Here is a 15610-nt window from a genome sequence, read left to right as displayed (position 1 = left end):
AAACTTCTCTGTGAACCACAGTGATACACACAAAGTCTATTTCTTCTTTTTTAAGTATGTAGTTACTGTGATTAAATAATCACAGAACATTCAGGAGCTGGAACAGACCCTTATGTGAGGCTGTTCTCTGGGACAGCAGGGGAATAAGGGACAAATCCAAAATAGAAGTTTGGGGAATCCTGACAAGATTTACGCTGGAAAAAGCCTCTCCAGTAGCATGAAGCTCATTACCAGCATGTACTTGTTTACTGAGGCATGGGTTGTTGTTTCAACCAGCCTTTAAATTCCCAGCAAGCTGCAGCCTTCAAACCTCCGATCCAAGGATTTCTCCTAGTAAGGATCTGGGCAGCCTCCCTCCAGCTAGGGGAAAGCGCGAAGCATGGGAAATTTCAAAGCAGCAGACAGAAAAGGCTTTGCAGGGAAAAGGAGACAGATCTTTATATAGGACCAGAGCAGGCCAGGTATGTAAACATTTGCACAGCTATAAGCTGTGGGAGCACTCCTGTTGTAATCAACAAGATCTCTTAAACATGCTTAACATGAGGCTTGTGCTTACATACCTGGCATAAACGGAGACAGAACAAGAAACTGCGGGGCCTGCTTGCAGGGGGGCTCTCCAGTGCACACAGACAGGGAGCAACGGGGCCAAAGACCCAGACCCATATTGTCCTAAAGGCAACAGATAATTCTGGATGGCCAGTGAGGGGAAGGCTGATATCTACAGATTCACAGATATGGAAACAAATATCTAAGAATATATATATATATATACACATATATATTTCATATGTGTCTACATGTATACTGTTACATATATACATATATAATTATTATTATTTTAGTTTTTTTAAGATATATGTAAAAATCAGGCCATAAGCTACTCATAATTTCGAGATTCCCAAACCTAACAGTAGATTCTGCTACAAACTGGGCCCTAAATGTCAAGTACCAATGATGTTTAAGTGCTACTTAATTAAATTAGAAGAGAAATAGCATTCATGTGTTGATTCAGTCATTCAGAAGGATTTCATAAATTCACAGCAAGAACATAACTTATCCTTTAAGCACTCCAAGTTTTCACCTAATGGCTTTTTACTGGCAAAAATGCCTCATCTGTGCATTTAAAAATAAAAAGCTGTTGATTTATCTAGCCTTTTTAGATCCTACTGCCTAGAAACACTCTACACCTCCTTCTTACATTCAGTAGCCCAGAGCATCATAGCCCATAGGGCACCTGCTCCACAAAAGTGATCTTTGGTCTCAACAATATCCCACCAGGGACACTAATGGCAGAAGCCATCGCAAACTGAGTTGATATTCTGAATGCTTCAGTGAAACAGAAAGACACATTAGTTAAATGCAGATTAGCAAAAAATATATTTGAGTCCCAAACAGACCTGTGGGGGCTCAGTTATCTGTGAAACAGGAGCAAAACTTTGACCAGAGCTTTTTACTGATGGAAATACTAAAGCCTGGACTACATAAAAGGAATACCTGATGTATCACATACCATGAAAAAGAATGAGTTAAAAATAATGGACATATGGAATACACATGTAAGTAAAAATTGAAGCTTAATTACTTATATAGTATAATAGAATCAATGAAGAGAGCTTAAATGCCAACCTGAGCTCCAGAATTTTCAAGTCAGCAAGAGTCCACTATTCATCTTGAAGAACTAGATTAATTCCATGCATCAAAATGTCTTAATAACAGTACATAACAACAAAAAACAAGAAAAAATTAATCAAGTCATATAATCCAAACCTACATCCAATGTCTAAGAGAAAAAGATAAGAGAAAAAAAAATAGAAATATCATGTTTAGAAATTGATTTAAAAGATAATTCTTGATTTTTTCACAAGAAAGTAAGTTTGAGGAATTTTTCATGTCACCAGAATCCCTAAATACAAATTCAGTTTCTTCAAGCATTTGCCGATTTCCTTAAAAAAAAAATAAAAAAAATTTGAAAAGACAACTACACCATATGTATTGAGTAGTATTAAAAAAAAAAAGAAAAAAAAAAAAAAGAAAAAATAACCAACACAAAAAACCCAACTCTTTCTTCTGCTTTTTATGAAGAAAGGTCAGGAAACACCAACCCCCTATTTTAGCATGCAATTTTTTTTCCTGCCTAACACTTGCCAAAATCCATTCTTTATCTGAGGCAGATAAAGAATGTGTTTAATGTAGAGCACCTTATTCTTCTAAACACCCACGTAGCTTTCTGAAGGTTAACAGATGCATCAGAGAGAGTAACAAGACACTGAACTGAATCAGAATGGTTTTTAAAATTTGATTGCTTTGTTATACTGCTGTTAGCTGCCATGCAACCAAACAAAACCAGTGCTCCTTTTGAGGAAAACTTTTGCCATCTACATCAAACTTAGAAGAGTGAAGTGTCATGACTTAAGTTCATTAGAGGTTACAGCAGCTTATGTTTAGATATCTTCCAGGAATCTGTTTTCAAAGCAGAAATGTATGTCCTATGGTAAGTAGCACAACTTTACTCCAGCACCTCAGTTACACCAGCTGCATCCCTCTTACCTGGATGGACACTTGTCTAGCAATGACACCAGAATGGAAAGGATGGCTGTTGAGACCACACTCCATAGCTCCACTACATTTGGGACTAAAAGTTCTCTTAAACAACATGGCTTTGGCTGTGTTTCACCAGAATGTTAAGTTTATGTCCTTCAACACATAAGAAGCAGTACTGAAAGACAGGACATTACTGTCTAGTGGTGAGTGCTGCCATCACATTTACCAAACCATGAGTTATAGCCCTCTAGTCATCAATTGTCTGCACAGAAGTGCCCTGCTGCACACTCCCATCAGCACCATCTCTGGGCCCTCTGTAGGCCTGGTTCCTCCCACACAGTGGAAGGGTCAAGCGAGCCTGATCTCTGCAGTTCCCAGGGGAAGAAAACAGCACAAGTCCAGCTACAGGAGTGATCAGTTTGAAGAACTAGACTTAGTTAAGTTCCCCACCACCTCTGCTCTGATTTGGCAAGAGTTAAAGTTAGAGGATTAGAGAAAACAAATGTCCTGTTATTTTAGAAAAGTTAATTCCTGGAATGGTTTCTGCCAGGGGGCCACAGCAACAGAACAAACAAAAAGAGAGAGAGTCAGGGCAATTCTTTCCAATCAAGTTGGCATACACCCCAGAGATTGTTCAGCAATTCTCCAGGATCAGTGAGAAAAAGTCAGATGTGGGAACATAGCCTTGCCTTTGCAAGCATCAGCAACCTTGTAAACACTGAGTGTAAGCGCTCCAAAGTGAGCGGAACATGAAACCGGGCTGTGTTCCCATCTGGTGTGTACTGGTGTCATTCCACCCACAGAAAGCTGAGCTGTGTGGTTCAGCTCTCCTCTTGGGACTGTGCTCCCAGGTACCACCAGTGCTTCCAGTTGCAACACAACTGCGTGCAGAGGCTCTGTGGGAATCTCCCTCTCGAGCCTGCACAGGCAGTTGTTCCCCAGCTGCAGCAGCTGGAGGATACACAATTCTTTGTCACTATTTTAGATCTCACTAGGGATGAGGAACTAGACTTAGATAGGGCACCCTCAAATTGCTCTACCACAACACTTGAAGAACTGGAAGAGGCATATTTGCTCCTTTTGGGCAATGAACAAGTGTCAAAGGAAGGTTAGTTTTAAGTTAACTGCATAGGACTCCCTCCAAGCACCACAAGGAAGAGCTAAAAGTCAGGACAGAAACCAAACAGTTAAACTGCATTCCTCTCAAAGTACCCATTAAAAGAAAAGCCCTTCTCTTTAGCCAGCTTCAAATCCAGTATTCTGCAAAAGTGAATTAGAGTGGCTGGAACAGAGCTTTTCTAAAGCAGTTTACATTGGACAGATCACAAGAACAATAATCACAAAACATGCTTTCTGTGAACCTTCCAAATTATCACATTTCTTCTTTTGACAACTGAAAACATTCATAGGGTGGGGGGAAAGTCTGAAATCTAAGGGATAAGTATACAGCGGTTTTAAGAGCTGATGATCTGAAATAGGAACAAAAGCAAAAAGAAAAAAAAAGCCAGGCCTTTTGAGTGTAGCCCAAACCCATAGTGATAGAAGAAATCTGATACTTTCTTGGTGACAAATTCCAAAAGCACAACAAGAAAGACAGCTACTTTCCTCAAAATTTATAGCTATGAGAAAAGACTAGTTATTCATATCACTAACATCCAAGTAAAATCAGTACGTCATTATTCTGATCAAACACACAGAAACGCCTGTTCAAGGGCAGTCCTTGCCCCGAGACATTGCAAAGCAACTGGATAAACCAGAGGACAAGAGGAGGAAGTGTGACAAAGAGAAATTCTGGGTGACGCCAGTCAGCAAAGAGCTCAGGGGATGCCCTTTTATGCCCTCGGATTACCTGCCATAAATTTCTATGTGAGAAACTAAGTGTCAGTGGTGGCACTTGTCATTGCACCCTGGTCTTTTTACACCTGCAGACCTGCAGTGCTGTAAATGTTCTGGCAGTTTTGCTGGCTTTCTTTCCCACAGGCAGGCACTCACAGATTTGGCATGACAAAGCGACCCAAATCATTCAGCTAACAGCCAGCAGGACCTACCCTGCTCCACAGCCTAGAAGCCTTCCTTCATCCCTGCCTGGCTTTAAAATGATTCTTGGCTGTATCAGAGTCATCTCCTTTCCAAGAGAGGGACAACCCCAAATTTCAGGTTCCAAATACCCTACAAGGCCTCCCTCCGAACTGCTGTTCCTCCACCACAGGCCTGCACTGAATCCTCCCTGCAGACCTACTTCTCAACAGGGGTAAGGTCTGTGACCCCAGCTGGCTCCCAACACACCCTGCTGTGTGCTTCTCCTCCCTGCAGCGCCCACAGCTGCATTCCTTGAAGGAGAGAAGGGGACACCACACATACTCCTCACCTCTGCCTTACTGCTCTGCTTTGGAGTTGCTCTCAAATGAGTCAAACAGCAAGTCCATTGCTGGTGCACCCACAGACTGCTGCTCTTCCCAGGCAAATCCTCTTTGCATTGGCAGTGTAGTCTGGAGATGTAAAAGCAAGAACATTTTTCAGATGGTGGTGTCTAAAACAAGTATCTTTTGGGCCCAAATACATTTTCGCATACTTTCAGTCTCTTCAGGGCTTTAAATGCCAAAATTAAGATTTGAGCATGGCAGGCTTAAAGGTAAGTTACTGACATTAAATATGAACAACACCCTGAGCTCCTGATTTTTCTTTCTTTGGAAGCTGTTGCATTTCCACTCTGACTTGCATGGAAGCTGAACATTTAAAAGTGTATGGTTTGATGTGACTGCATAGGTCACTTAATTACTATTCATTTTACACTTTGGGTGCAGATTGCAAAACTGGATATTTGCTGAAATCAAATGGACTTTTTATTTTGTTTTGCTCTGAACAGCTGATTTCAGTAAGTAATCAGCAAGGCTCAAATGACAGGTTTAGCACATCTTCAGCAGTTTTAAATTTCTTCTGTATTTGAACGTGCAAGATTTCAATCCACTTCTCATTGCTATCTGCTGTTCTGGAGTTCAAATATGTCAGTATTTCCTGGAATGCATATAAGCATTACAAATAAAATCAGACTGAAACTCACTTTCAAAAATTTTGGCATTATTGAGACCTACTTTTAAGTGTAGGCAGATTTAATGTTCATTTGTGTCCAGGAAGTTCAGAGGGCTCCACACGCACACCTTGAAAGCAGAAACAAACCATCTGAAATTAATGAGGCAAGTGTGGGTCCCATCTTTCTATCTGGGAAAGGTAGAGTGAAAAGTTCAAAACCAAAAACTTTATAAAATCAGGACTATTAATTAAATGCTGAGCCAGAACGTTATCAAAGGCAAGGAAGTAATTCCATGTGCTCCACTTGGCATGGGATCAGGCCCTTCGTTTGAAAATTTGCAGAGTGAGGAATATGGAAAACAACATAGTGTTACCCTGTGCTTTTTAAAGGGCAAAGTCTCTTGTCCACCCTTCTAGAGAAATTCTCTAACCAGGAAAGCAGTCAGCATATATCTCCAGATCAGGGAACTGATCTGGAATAATTGCCTAGGTAATTTGAACACATTTTCCAAGATTCAAAGAGCTTAATTTACAGTTAGCTGTCCCTGGGTTCCTCCCTGCCCTGGTTGTAGAGGTAGCTGTGCTTGATGGTCTGTCCATGTGTCTCTCCTCCCCCATGAAATTTCACCCCTCTGCTTGGTAACCACCAGGCACACTCCAGTGACCAAACAATGCAGTTGCCTAAGGCCCTTCCTGCAACCCTACTAAAATTTCTTCTCCACAAGGCTAGCCCAGGTCACTGCTAATGCTCTCTGCCTTTTCATGGCTGGGATCATTCACCACAGCTTTAAAGCTATGTGTCACTATCCAACCTACCTCAAGGATCAACCATGGCAACATGTATATGACAGATTTTGCTCAGTATACCAAGGCCATTCCCGTCCTTCCCATTCTATGCCTTTCCTACTTTTTTTTTTTTTTCCTATAATTTCTCATGTTTTATCATCTCTTTTACCTTTCTTCTCTTTTTTCCTTCTTTTTCTCTTGTTTTTTTTTTTTCTTTCCTTTTTTATTTTCTATTTTACCTCTTCTCTTTATTTTTTCTTCTTTTTTTTTGCTTTGCTTTTCTTCTATTTTTTTCTCTGCCTTAGATATAAAACCTTTCAGCTTCTACTAGAGCTGTCAGTAGTTCTTCATGGGAATATACATTGCAGCTAATCCCCTTAACCTTAAATTCACTATCCCAGTCAGAAAATGAGATTAACTTCCTGAACTTTTTGCAGTTGCTGCCAGAAAGGCCAAAGTTTAAAATCTTGTGATCTCGTTTTTATACGTAAGCAACCACTAGGTACAAAGATACTATCTGTTTATACCCAAATGATCTGTGGAGGTCTTTCACAAGCCCTTTGGGGAGGCTTCTCCTTGTTTCAGTAATGGGAAATTGGGAAACTGCGGTTGTTCATATTGGTTTTACAGGAAAAATAGAATGTCCTCACTTTGCAAAAGAATTTAACTTCTCTGCTATGCTGCAACACATGCATTTTTAAATCAACACAATGCCTCTGCAAGACAGACAATGGATTCCATCTGTCTAAACAGAGATGGCCTCTGCTATCAGGTCAGCTTGCAATCTTTACTTTGTCCTTCTGAATGGAAAGTAACAAACCACATACAGATAACCTATAGGAAGGGAATGGGACTTGCACAGCATCAAACAGGAAATCTGTAGCATACAGATTTTCTGATAGCCCTCAGTTTGCCCAACAACCACTGGACCAATCCTCTTCATGTGAGACTAAATTCTTAAAAGCTATGGGAGTCAAAAGAGCTATGATAAGTTCCATCCTTCCAAGAAGTGCTGCTACTGTATCTGCTACTGCTAATCTTCATCCTACACTTAAGAGTTTTGTTTCTCTCTCCTCTTCTGTGAGGAATTTGAAGAACTGTTTTTGATTTGACTTATAGAAAGATGTGGGAATGCAGTTAAAACTGTTTTCAGTCACACAATCCTTATTTTCATAGCACTGTAAGTGTTCGCATACAACCTTTTCAAAGACATGTTGCATAACATGAAAGAGAACATTTTTCAATTTAGATAATAACATCAGCTGGATCCCAGCATCCAGCTGCTGATATCAACAACCAGATATTTCAAAATCATCATTATTATTCAATTCCAATGTTTTCCTAGAAATAACTGTTAAAAATATCAGCTCCCTAAAGCAAAAAGAACCAAGCTGGACAAATTCCAGGCCTGCAAGGAAGCCAGCAATGACCTGCATTTTGTTCCGTGGACAAATATGTACAAGAGATGTCGCCAGCTCTTTATCAAAAATCTTGCTATAGCTTCTTTTCAGATCACATCTACGTACATTGTTTTATCATAATCTCTTCTGAATTTTCAAACAGTTCTTGATTATTTTAGGGTCTGATTCTGGAGTTTTTTGAGTGTTCAAGGCTGGCAAAAGTCAACAGTTCTCACAAAAAGCTACACAAAAAAGGTCAGAATTCCTCTCTTCTCCAAACACAGTTCAGTAAATGAGTATTCTGCTGATGTCACTAACATTGCTAATAGCATGGTCATTAAGACAAGTACAAATACCATATAAAGCCTTGTGTGGCATTTGATGCAAGAAACCCATCAATTTTTATATCATAATTTAAAGTGAAAGTACAATGATCCTACCAAAGGAATGAAAACCCTAATTATTTAAGGCTTCTGAATGAGAGCACAGAAAAGGCTGAGAGCTTTTACCATAGGAACTTAAAGCAATGAGGCTTTGTGTACCTGGAATGCACAAATTCATGGTAGAGGTTCAGGCTCCAACCCTACTGAAATCAACGTGAATACCCCTTCATTGCCTTTAAAGGACAATGGATTAGGTTTTTAATTGTTCAATATTTATGTCACAAAATAGATCTGTAATGTATTCAAACAGTTTTCATGCTTTAGGAGAATGAATTCAATGATTAGAAGTACAATGTTTCGGAAATCTGTGCTCTAAAACTTCACAAATGTAGCTGTAAATGCAAAGGAGAGAGGACAGCCAGTGCATTAGGAGGCAATTTGAAGAAATCAAGTCCATAAAACCACACAAAATGAGTCAGCTAGCAGGACAGACTCTTTGAAAGAATTAACAATTGCAAATTTGTTAACAAATTAATACTTCTACAAATTTAACATCATTGACTAAAAGTAATAGGCCTCACCAGGTCTTCAGACAAACTTCAGGTAGTTCATATTGTTTTGCAACCAGGATCTGCTGTGATTCAGTTTGGTAATGTAAACTTTTGTCAGACCTGTTACAATCGGAACTGTTCTAACAGATGCACACAGAGACTTGGGCTGAAATCAAGGCCATCAGCCCCACTACCACACTACAGAATCTGGAGCTTTCCGTCAACACGGATGCAACTAAGTCTCAAGCAGTGTTTTCTCTCTTTTATCCTGGTTATTCCTAAGGTTCTTTCTCTATCCCAACCTGTTCCCCAACAAACACGCATGGAGAGTTTAGTAGAGCGGATACGATACGAGTGGGCAGAACTGCCTCAGAGTACAGGCAATTGGACAATGTGGTTTGTTCATGAAGAATTTGGAAAAATGGTAGCCTAATAACACCTGCAGAGGTCTGTAGAGGGGCTGCTTCATTATCCCATTTTTCTCTGACTGAACCAAATTTCCCTGTTTTTTCTCTGACTAAACTGTATAAGCAGCACCGCACACTCACAGGATGAACACAAGTCATAAATCACTGGTGTTTAAGGCCACCTGGCCTGAGGATGATAGGGGCATGAGACACTTCAATTGCAACTTGCAGAAAACTCTGCAGTGGCTTTCTTGAATCAGTACTTCTGTCTTTCTGCTAAAAGTCCTTATTGTTTGCTTTGGGAAAGAGAAGGTTTTAATGAAAAGACCAAAAAAATATTATCAGAGAACTGTTACTTTTCTCACATGTTTGCTTTAGTCAAGGAGAAGAGAGACTCAGTGGGAAATGTACATACTGCTCTTTTTATACACAACTTTTTAATGTGAAACTTTACCTTCTCCTAATATGGATCTCCAAGAAATGGGGGCTACATATGCATTCCTCTACCAGGTTACACATCTTCAAATTTCTTTTTATACTTAAAAGGTCTTTTGGCTAGTTTGGGGTAGATGTCAGACAAATATTCAAATAGCTGACACACAGAAGCAATTGCAGTGAAGTGAGCTCCTCTCCAGTCTGCTTCCCTGAGTACCTTGTAAATAAGCAGTGTGACACTGCTCACTGTAAATTAAATCATATTGAGTTTTTTTATGGCAGGCAATTTAGTATACTCTTCACACTAAGATTTTTAAGAATTTCTTAATAAGAAAGGACTAATTGGTACTTACTAATTCATTTTTAGCTCTAGAGAATAGAAAAAAATTTGAAAATCAACAGCTTGTCTCCACCTTAACCCTTTACTGGGTACCCCTTCGTTGTTTCACACAGTCTGAGCCGAAAAATAATCTTTCAAAAGTTTCATGGGCCCTTGCCATATGTGATCCCTGGCATTTTTCTCATGTCAGTTCCAAATTCCAGTCACAACAGAAACATACAATAATTGAATTGATTAGTTGTCAGCTTTAAAAAGGTGACTGCATCACTGTTTATCACTGTATTTTTATCACATTGGCCAGTATCACGAAGGCTTCTGTGTAGGGAAGTTACTTGATCCTACAGGAACTGCTCCAAGGTTGGTTGGTTTTTTTTCACCAGCTAATAATCTTTAGCATTTCATCAGGTCACATTAAACTCAATGTACAAGCAGTTAAGAAAAGTACTGTATCTGGCACTGTTTAATGTCACTGACATGAAATGTGAGCAGCTGTGCCAGCATTCCTGAACTCAGAAAGTACTTTACCTTTCCTCTTTCTTTTGGAAATTAAATACATTTTAATATGTTTGGGGGAAATAAATACATTTTAGTACAGTGCTATAATGTCAGAAAGGTCAAAGGATTAACTGTGCCTTGTCATCTAGATAGTAAAAGAAATCAAGGTCATTTTAACCACAGAGATGCCTAGCTGCCTTTTATCTCCAGGATTACCAGGGCTGAGGATTTACAGTGCTCTGTGAGTGGCAGAGCTATATGGCAATTCAATAAAAATGCTCTCCTCAGTTTTTGAGTACACATATACACTCCCTGGAAGAACTATTTCTGACTGCAATTTTAGCCTCAACACATTACTGTCACTAGACATGTTTGGGACAAGCTTTAATCTCTGAAGAAGCAAGACCGAAACTCTAATTAATATCATCAGGCATCAATCTATTTCAATGAACTTAAAAAAAAAGGATTTTCATATTTTGTATACAAGCCAAGGATAAGGATATTTTCCCTTTCTCTGCTTTGTTTTTTTTTAAATATTTTTTAATATATTAAAAGATATACAAATTTAAAAATAACATTTTTATTTTATATACCTGAGAAGAAAAAGAGCATTTCCCTTCATTGCACTAAAGTGATTCTCTTTAACAGACTATTCTTCATATCAATATGGCTTCACTGGCCTTTGCACATTAGGTGGATCACTGCTGAGCCTGGTGAGCTTCTGATAGTTAGCAGATTGTTCCTCCTGGCCACTAATCAAAAAAGACCTACTTTTGCATGTCTGTTCCATGCCATCCATTGCAGACAAGCATGGGAGGACTTCCCAAGTGCATGGGAAGGTTCTGGGGAAGAGTTACCAGGAACAAGATCCATGCAGGAGCAAGAAAAATCCATTACTTTCTGTTTGACTGTTATTTGATTGTACTTTTCTGTTGATGCATTAAAATATCCCTCAGTGAGATTCTCAGGCTATGCAAAATCCTCCCAACTCTGCCTGACCAGTTTTGCAGTTTTCTGGGTGATTTATACTTGGTCTAGAGCTTTACTAGCTTGCATGGAAAAGAAAGGAAGACAGTTATATGAGGAGGGCTGAGGAAACGCTTTTAATAGTGAAGATAATAGAACAATGGGATCCCCCAATACAAAGAACGAAGCCAAAGTGGCCATGAACCGTGCCAAAATGGAAAGCTCCTTTTCTAATGATAGCTAAAGCTTTCTGACAAACATTGTATAAGTGGGTTCAGTTCGTAACTAGACAACAGACGTGTCCCGTATCACTCTTGGTTTTGGGGGCTTTTTCTTCATTTTTTTTTTTTTTAATACAGTGATGTATAAATCAAGCCAATTAAAGCAAATACCATACACACTCTCACACCATGGCAGCACCAGAAGACTATTTTCCAATTTAAGCAGAGAAAAACAAACATTCATTGCTAGAGGCAGCTGTGTATAGTCATCACAAACTACATTTCTTCCTTGAAAGTGGAGGGATCTCAGTTTATGAGTTCCAGAATCCCATGTGATGTCTGATTCCAAGTTTTGAGGTACAAGAGAAAACCATTTTGAAATTACAATATTGTCAAAATGCAACTGAGCTCTATTCATGCAACTGACACTTATCCATGAAGATTCTTGGGAAGAGTGCAGCAAATTTATTTTTTAATTTTCTTCTGCATCTATTTGTTCATTTTTAAAGGAAGTATGCTTTAAAAAGCTTAAATATTATCATGTTAATTATTTAAATGTCTTCCAAATCATCCAAAACCAAAAGACTAAACCTTATGAAAGGGTAAAACTTCATGATCAGATGCTGGAAGCTAAAGGACTTTCTAGCTTCCACCTATTTAAAGGCTTCCATTTATTTCTGAAGAGTAAGCATCAGTCTGTGTGTGAGTGTTTGACTTAAACACTGAGAAATGGTATCTGGATTCCTCCTGTTGCAGTAACTGCTGGAGGTGAGACAAAATAATGCCTCTGATTATCCCTTTAGGCATTTGACTGTCAACACAGCAAACTGGAAAGGAGCAACACTAATGAAAAAAGAAAAAGAAAGGGAAATACTGTTTGCATGTGAACTCTGCACAAAATACTTTATGGAGTTTAAAGCCCAATATTCAGCTTATTTAAACCAGCATTACTATGTTAAAGTCACAGCAGCTCTGCCAATTTACTGTAGCTAAGGATGTGGTGATTAGCTATTTCCGTTGCTTGGAAAAGCACAGGGAAAAAACCCTGATTTTTTTTAGAAATCCTTTAACAAAACTGAGCAATATTTTATTATACCTTGTGTATGCGATTCTTAGAAATGTGGAAAAAAGAACCCTTTGGGAAGTAAACCCAGAAAATTTATTTCTGAATGTTATCTGACAGTATTTTGCATTAGTAAACAAGGCTTAGTTTAATATCAGATTATCCATTTTATATGAAGCAGAATTCAAATTTCTGCTTTTCTCATTAAAAAGGGGATGTTCCCCTTAGATTAAAAGGAAGGTGGACTATATCAAAACCCCTTCCAATTCAGTTTCAGTTCTTCCCCTATGGTGTCCCAATTCTCAATTCAGACTTACTTCTATATTTATTTTAGAAGTCACTCTTCCAGGATCTCATGATGTCTTTAGCACATGGATAGAGTATGGTGTTTGGTGCCAGGAATGCAGTGCAGAAAAAAAAAATTAGAAGAACACAAAAACTAGAGAAAACAAGCAAAAAAATGGACCAAAACACTCGGATTCAAAAATGAGCAACCACAGTGGGGTTCCACTGCAATTTGATTATGTAATAACCTCTTTTCTTCCCCCAGAAGGTAATTCAGAGTTGTGAAGTTCAAATGTAACACAGAGGATCTTGTTTGTTAGAGTGGAAACAAAGTGACAAGCCAGTTATAATGCCAGGCCTGTTTCTGATACTTTGAAAGAAACATGGACATTGTGTGTTGAGTGTTGATTTTACTTTTACTCAGTTCTAAGACTAGAAAGGCTTTGCCTCGCTCCCAGTGCAAGCACAACAAAGGTTAAACCCTTGCCATACACTGAGTTTACTTTAGCTGTAAATTATATACTGTCACAGGGGAGCCTGGGATGTCTCCTGTGAGTGAAGAACTGCCAGATGGGTTTATAGAGAATAAATGGCTCTCCTTTAATCTTTTCCTTACTATTTCTCACGGATCAAATTCTTCCACCTTCTTCCTCTACATGGTTCCTTACTCTCAAGAGTGATCCTATTGAAGAACATGGTATTATGAAGTTTGAGGAAGATCTGTCACCTCTCACCACATTTTAACAATGGGGGTTGACCCGAGTCAAAAGTATGGTGCAGATTTCAACCTGTGCTTTCTCCATAATGAAGGTGGTTTGGATGGTAACTAGAGTTAGACACAGGGATCAGTACCTAGCCACAGAACCAGACTGAGCCATCCGGCAATTTTTGGTATTTGACATTCAGCACGTGGTTTTCTGTGAACCAGTGTTTAATGAAGAGTACCCTGGGTCTTTCTGAATAAAATTACAGAAGACTATTCAGCCACAGTTTGTCTCTCAGCTGGTCTCAGAAAAGGTATTTTTGATAACTGAAGAACTGTGCCAATTTTGGCTTCTTTCTGCTAACACGTTGAGATTTGACATCATGACTATGCAATGTAATATAAAGACATATTAGTACTTTGGAATTCCAGGGAATAGAAATAAATTTTTCAATAGTTACTGTTGATCTAAAATAGAGATGAACAGAGCTTTCAGGATGGATAATTCTGTTCAAAATCAATCAGATCAACTACCAATTTGTAAATAAATTACTTTCTATTAAAATACAAAGCAGCTCTCTGTGAGTGGAGAGTCTAGTATACAGATTTTCAAGGTTCTGCTTCTTTTCACTAACATCATGCCTTTCTGGGGACAAATGTTTAGGCAATTACTGTAATTATGATAAGGATTCCATTTTCCATGTGAAGTAGAGAATGAGTAGTCACATAGGACTGCATAATTGCATTTAGTCCCAACCCCCCCAAGAAAATCTTTCACTCAGACAGAATGAGATTGTTTATTTGATACATCAGTGTTAAAATCATACAAACACACGTGGAAGAAAATTAGGAATTAAATTATGTCTTCTGTTTGAGTCCCATTAGGGAAACTGAAGGGAGCAAAGAGAGGACAAAGTAATGTGAGCTCAGTGTGAAGGAATGTAGCTAATGCTCCTTATCTGACCTCATGCTGAGCCACAGCACCAGTTCGAAGCAGTTCTTCTATAGCGTCATCCTCATACCCCAGCATGCTCTTCAGTATCTCCACTGTGTGTTGTCCAACAAGTGGAGGTGGTTTTGGATGTGACACAGCAAATTCACTGTATCTGACACCTGGTCCTGAAAAAAAACCAAAACAAAACAAAAAACAAATAGAAGGGAAATTATTTTCCAGAATTACTATCCATATTTATATTGAATTGTCTATGTTAAAGTACCTCATTTTCATACCAGTTCTGTTTGCAGTCTTCATCATAGAAATGTTGTATTCTGAAATTACAGACTACAAAAAGATTCCAGTTTGCAATAATAGACCAATAAGCCAGTTTTAAATAGTTCACTCAAATGCAGAATTGCTGGATAGTCATCCAATGTTAACAAAGTCTTCCCCTTTGTCCCAGTGTATATCAGGGTGCTTTGAGTCACATTATGTCACTGGTCTTCCACTCTCTGGTACCTGAACAGCAATGCCCGGCCCACTCAGGATGTGATGCAGAAATCCCCACATTTCTACAGCACAAGCATAAGGACACAATGAATTGTCATGTTAACACATTTTCACTGATGTCAGAGCAGTGCATGGACAATGGGTAGCACAATCTCCAGTTGGCAGCAGCTCAGGTACCTCTGCAGTGTGATACATTGTCCTGCAGTGACACAGAACATGCATAGGTGTGGTATTTCCCAGCTTGGTTTACATTTTTTATCAAAAATACAAGTATCTGTAGCCATAGGAAAATCAGTAATCATTTATTTGCTCTGGCAGAAATAATTTCAAAAGTGAAAATTTGGAAGCTGACAATGATATGAAGACTTCTGTGTCTTCTATTTCAGGTAGTCAGATCTCATGCTTTAGTGATGCTCTGTAGTGAAGTGATTTCAGTGTAGCTCCTTGCAGAAAGCAGCTATTCCCTTACTGGAGAATGAGCTACAAATTTAAACTAGGCTCAGAAGTGAGGTACGCACTCAGTGCATGCATAGAAAGATTACCTGCCTCATGGAGAA

General features: G+C 38.9%; 1 protein-coding gene across 2 annotated transcripts in view; it reads right to left on the bottom strand.

The window, feature by feature from the left end:
* Window positions 1–14421: 14421 nt before the first annotated feature.
* Window positions 14422–15610, bottom strand: part of SUGCT (succinyl-CoA:glutarate-CoA transferase) — a 317421-nt gene continuing 316232 nt past the window's right edge. For both annotated transcript variants that reach the window (XM_014258689.2, XM_005529930.3), the window contains one exon: window positions 14422–14725. In XM_014258689.2, coding sequence (XP_014114164.2) covers window positions 14562–14725 — 164 coding nt within the window. In that variant the 3' untranslated portion in view covers window positions 14422–14561. The remainder of the gene's footprint in view (window positions 14726–15610) is intronic.

This window comes from Pseudopodoces humilis, chromosome 1 (assembly GCF_049639895.1).
Source record: "Pseudopodoces humilis isolate 2021_Gansu_Grassland_sample_001 chromosome 1, ASM4963989v1, whole genome shotgun sequence".
Classification (NCBI taxonomy): Eukaryota; Metazoa; Chordata; class Aves; order Passeriformes; family Paridae; genus Pseudopodoces; species Pseudopodoces humilis.
Note: the sequence above shows the minus strand (reverse complement) of the source record. Positions and strands in the feature narration are given on the sequence as shown.